The sequence below is a fragment of the Choloepus didactylus genome, chromosome 20, assembly GCF_015220235.1.
Source record: "Choloepus didactylus isolate mChoDid1 chromosome 20, mChoDid1.pri, whole genome shotgun sequence".
NCBI lineage: Eukaryota > Metazoa > Chordata > Mammalia > Pilosa > Megalonychidae > Choloepus > Choloepus didactylus.
The window spans coordinates 48,943,452-48,948,942 of NC_051326.1; the positions used below are offsets into that span (position 1 = coordinate 48,943,452).

The 5,491-nt window shown below is 43.2% G+C and overlaps 1 protein-coding gene across 1 annotated transcript; it reads left to right on the top strand.

Annotated features, from left to right (window-relative positions):
• Positions 1–3,002: 3,002 nt before the first annotated feature.
• LOC119516708 (sex comb on midleg-like protein 2) lies at positions 3,003–5,092 on the top strand. Its single transcript, XM_037813133.1, is given in 2 exon segments — positions 3,003–3,831; positions 3,834–5,092. Coding segments are annotated over 2 exon segments (1,701 nt in total). The 3' UTR covers positions 4,706–5,092.
• Positions 5,093–5,491: the final 399 nt, after the last annotated feature.

A 5,491-nucleotide genomic window follows, 5' to 3' on the forward strand; every position in this document is an offset into this window, starting at 1 on the left:
AGCCGTCTGACTTCTGCAGCGCCTAGAGGCGTGTTTGCAAGGGGCCCCGGCAGGTTTGCTTCACTTCTCAGAGGAGGGGCTGGACAGGGAAGGGGCGTTGACTTGGGCTGGGGGAACGGCTACCGAGGGCAAAGGCAGCTGGAGGGAGGGGTGCTAGGAAGAGGAAAGAAAATGAAGGCTTGTAGACGAAAGCTCAGCCCCGGCCAATCACCTCCTCCCCTCGGAGCATCGCAACGGAAGGACTTTCTGGAACTTGTCCGCTGCCGGGCCTGGCCCTTCCTCCCCTTTCGTGCATTACTCACCGCGGAGAACTTGATTACAGAGTTTGAGTGTCTTCCTCCCGGCACAATCAGTGCCAGGCCCACACTGCCCTGTCCCGTTCCAAGACAACCCACTCTAGTTTCCAAATTATTCCCAGACGTTGTTTTCTCAGCTCTCAGAAGTTTCTGGCCAAAGGGCCTCCGTGCTTGTCCCCTGGCTCTCCTGCGGTGAACCTGCCAGCACACCCCTCTCCTCCCACTGGAGGATGCGGCCAGCGCCGTCTTCTCCACTTTTCCTTTCCATAGCGCCACACTTCCTGGAAGCCTCAGGAATACGGGAACGTTTAGCTGGTCTGTTTCCCAGGTTAAAATTTCCACAGTCAGCTCGGCCTCAGTGGCTCACATTTCAGTACAAGCAATCTCCTGACTTCTATCCACTTCCTTTCTAAGTCACTTTGTTTAAATCCTGATCTCTTCAAAACTCGGACTTGTGAACTGACGCAAACAGGCCGGCTGCGGCCTGAGCTGCAACTTTCTTCACACCCGGGGGCCCAAAGCGAAACCTCATAAACTGCGTGGGCCCGCGCCAAATTAGTCCCGCCAAAGAGCCACCATGTTTGAACTGCTACTGCGTGCCAAGCACTGCCAAGCACTCTGTGTGAAATATCTCAAGGCTCCAGCAGCTCTGCAGTAAGGAGCATCATCCTCATATTACAGGTGGAGAAACTGAAGGTCACAAAGGGTAAGTCACTTGCCCAAAGTTGCATAGCTAGTAAATGGAAAAACCAAATTCAAACCCAGGCCTCTCTGATTCTAGTCACTCTTCTTACTCTCAGAGTGATAGATGCAAAAATTCTTGTCATTGAGAAAGATGTCACTATTCTCTTTGAATTCAGTGATACTCCCTCAGTGCTGAGAACTGAAGGAAAACCTGAAATTTCTAATTTGTAGTTGGTTAGCCAAGTTATTAGAGTGAGGTGGGGAAGAGTATTTAAATAGAAGAAAAATCTGGTCTTCAACGAGTAAACAGCACTCATTACAAAGACACCACACACACACACACACACACACACACACACACACACACACACTGAAATGATGGCAAGGGCATCATATACTAGAAGGACATGGGCTTTAAAGCTCCCTGAGATCTGGGTTTGAATATCGACTTCATCACCCAGCAGCTCTAGAAACTTGGACACAGTCAACCTCTCTGAGCCTCAGTTTTCTCAGTTGAAAAATGGGTGTAATAAGAATCAAGTTATAGGATAATTGTAAGGATTGAATGTGTGTAAAATGGTGAATGGGTTCCCAACAGACAGTCCCCATTTCTCATTCCTTTACCCACAGTGTGACTCATAAGTACCTGGCTACTCAGCTAACACTCCCAGCATCAAGAGGGACATGAGCAACTTGACTCAATGCTTCTCGGGGCCTTTTTATTGCTTTTATCTTTCTCCTTTTGTTCATTTCATCCATTGGATGTTTCCTAATGAAAAACTGAAGGTACTTCCTCAGACATTCATTTAGCTCTGTTACATAAAGACCAATATGAGGAGTAGAAGGGTATAGCCTTTTATGAAACACCTTCATGTTCTTTTTCTCCTGAAGAACCAGAAAGCACTCCAAGGCTGGTATAGCAGCTCCTCAGTCATCAGGTTCCCCTGCACCCATGTGAATGCACAGCTTTGAAAGCAATCTCCCTGACAAGGGAAAGGACACGTGCATTCAGCCCTGGGCTCAGCTACTGGGTGGTGTGTGTACCCCAGCTGCAGCGGGGCTCACTCCTGATCCTTCAGGAAGCAGCACGGGGAAAAAGGGGGATACAAAGGAGACTGAATAAGAAAGCCGACCCTGACTTGACTTTCCCACAGAGAGAAGGAATCATACTTAGGTGGATTTCCTTTTCTTGGGTTACCTGCTGTCTACACTCCTTTCCATTCCTGTACAGGCCACTGCTAGGTCGCTAAACTGGTGATTGTCCAGGCTCCCCAAGCTTAAATTCGGACAGGAGGAATCCAATAGAAATGAGATGAGGAGAGCAGGAGTCCAAGGAGAATTTACCCACATACTTCATGAGGGTCATGTTTGTTTATTTGTTTGTTTTATTCATGGATTAATAATTGGGGAGTCGATGAAAATATTTTCCCATGTCAAAAGAGAAAAAAAGCTAGGCAATAAATGGGAGTAAGAGGAATATACTTTTGATTTGCTGTGACATACACAGGTTAAATTTGAGCACCATGTACTTTCTCACCGTGAAACGTGAGATTACAGTTGAGATAATGAGATAATGAGACCAGAGGCTGAAGTGAAAAGCATGTAGAATCATAGAAGAGCTCAAGGATAGGAAAACAAGATGGAACAGGTTACCTAAAAGGAAGAAAGAGAAGTCTAGTCTCAGGCTTAACGTCTAAAACACAAAATGCTGGAACACAATGTTGCAAAGTCCATGGAATTTTGAAGGAAAGATACTGGTGACTCCCAAATTACCAAAAATACATGTGATCTAGATTCTCTGTCATTTAGTGTAAAGATAATTTAAATGACATCCTCAAAATGTGCATAAATAAAATAAAACACTGCAGTGTAGCGGGGGGCGGGGCGGCGGCGGCGGTTGCGGGGCTTCTCGAACTTGGCGGCGGCGGGGTGAAGTCCGTTGCCGGCTCGCGGGACTCGTGTGAGAGAATTTCGCTTCTTTGGCCGACGAGACCCGAGGCAGGGACCCCAGAAAGGGATAACATGGGGCAAACAGTGAATGAAGATGCGATGAATGTCAAGAAGGAGAATCAAGAGAAAACTCTTAGCTCAAGCACATCTTCTGTGCAAACTGATGATTTCATTTGGGACAATTACTTGAAAGAGACTGGATCAATAATTGCTCCTTCATAGTGTTTCAGACAGTCTGAGATTCCACCAACTAATGACTTCAAAGTTGGTATGAAATTGGAGGCCCATGACCCTCGCAATATTACTTCAGTATGTATTGCTACAGTTGTTGGGATTACTGGTGCCAGATTACGTTTGAGACTGGACGGGAGTGACAATCAAAATGATTTTTGGAGACTTGTCGATTCCCCAGACATACAGCCTATTGGAACATGTGAAAAGGAAGGGGATTTACTTCAACCTCCCCTGGGGTACCAGATGAATGTGTCATCTTGGCCAATGTTTCTTTTACAAACCCTAAGTGGATCTGAGATGGCACCTGCAGCATTGTTTAAGCAGGAACCACCAACGCCAGCCCTGAATAATTTTAAAGTGGGAATGAAACTCGAAGCTGTAGATAGAAAGAACCCTTATCTGATCTGCCCTGCAACTATTGGAGATGTTAAAGGAGATGCAGTTCATATCACATTTGATGGCTGGAGTGGAGCTTTTGATTATTGGTGCAAGTACGATTCTCGAGATATTTTCCCAGTTGGGTGGTGTCAACTGACAGGAGATATATTGCATCCACCAGGCAATAATGTTCCCATTACCAAGAGTGTAGCAAAATCACCATCTTCTTCTTCCAAAGGCACCCGGAGTTCAATGCAGTCTCCACAGAAAGCTGCTCTATTATCACCAACACAAGCCGGATTAAACCACCTGGACTTACTTCAGTCCCCAAGAAAGGCAGTTCTCTTAAAAATCCCACAGCAATGAAAAAAGGCCTAAACTCAGGAAAAAAGGAAAAAATTCTTCCTGCTCTGTGTTCTACATCTACAGCTTCTTTATCTTCGCTGACCAGAGGCCGTGGCATTCCATATGATGCCATTCCTGGGTCAACTAAAATAGTGATGTCTACAGCGAAAGAAGACATACCAGGAAAGAAAAGCACCAAACGATCTCCTCAGCAACCTCTATCTTGTGTTGTTCTTCTCTCTCCTAAGTTTCCCAAAACAGAGGTGCATGCCTCTAAAGAAGTACTATTGTCTCCTGAGGAAAGGGGCATGCCCAAAGAGAAAAAGCTTCCTGAAGAATCCAAGAACTCGCCGCAAAATTCAGGAAATTGTTTGAGTCCTGATTGTAGAAATCTTGTAAGCATTCATACCTCAAACTCCAGGAATTCTTCTCAGCCTGTGTCAGGCACCTCAAGCTCAGCACTAGTTGGGAACATATCGCCTGCCAAGAGTAGTCACCGTGAAGTTAACAAGATCCAAATTCATAAGAAAAGTGAAGCTACAGTTTATGCAGCTGCACCTGTCCCCAGTGCCCTGAGACAGGGCTTCTCTAAGGACCCTTCAAGCTGGTCTGTGGATGAAGTAATACATTTTATGAAACACGCAGATCCTCAAACATCAGCCTCCGTTGCTGATCTCTTCCGACATGAAATTGATGGGAAGGCTCTGCTATTACTGAAGACTGACGTGATGATGAAATATATGGGCCTGAAGCTGAGGCCAGCATTAAAGCTATGTCACTACGTTGAAAAACTTAAAGAAGGAAAATACAATTTTTAAAATGTTTGCATTGGTTTAGATTGGACATAATCCTCAGGCATACTGATAAATTTTTAATTTAAAAGTGTTTTTCTGCCCTTAGCAGTTTTTTGTTTTGTAGAAAATTACCCTAAAAATGTTACACCCAGAATTGCAGAACTACGTTAAAATCCAGTTTACTACTTTAAAAACTATTTAATGTTAGAATTAGCATATTCAAACTAGCAGTTTGTTCTATGTCTTTTTAATTGTAGAGTTTACAAGGATACTTCATGCAGGAAATAGACAAAAACCTCTGATTCTGGTTTAGCATTATGTGTAAAACCAAAACAGCTAATTCCCAAAGGGGAAAAGTATCAGGGATTGAAAACCTCTATAATTAAATCCATGAGAATTTGTCCATAGAAGAGAATTTAAAATACAACTGTTGATATCATCTTTTTCTCAAATAGTTTATGCTTGGTGCTACAATGTTCTGTTCATGTTCTACCAGTTTTCAGAAAGAGAATAACCATATAAATTATTTTCCTTTGTGTTATTATTTCTTTGTAAGTTGTATTTGGTCATATTTAAAGATACAAGCTTTCGTGAAGTGTTCTTACAGTTTTTTGATAAATTTTGATAAATTATAGGATAGATAAATGGTCATTTTATGTAGAAGATATTTATACTATAAGGGTGTTTTTGGATGGAGTTAGATTAATTTTTTTCAATGAAATATGTATTATTTTTAAACTTTAGATATCTTGGCTATAATTGGACATTTAGCTAGGCATTCATTACTCACATCTCTGAAAACACCTATGT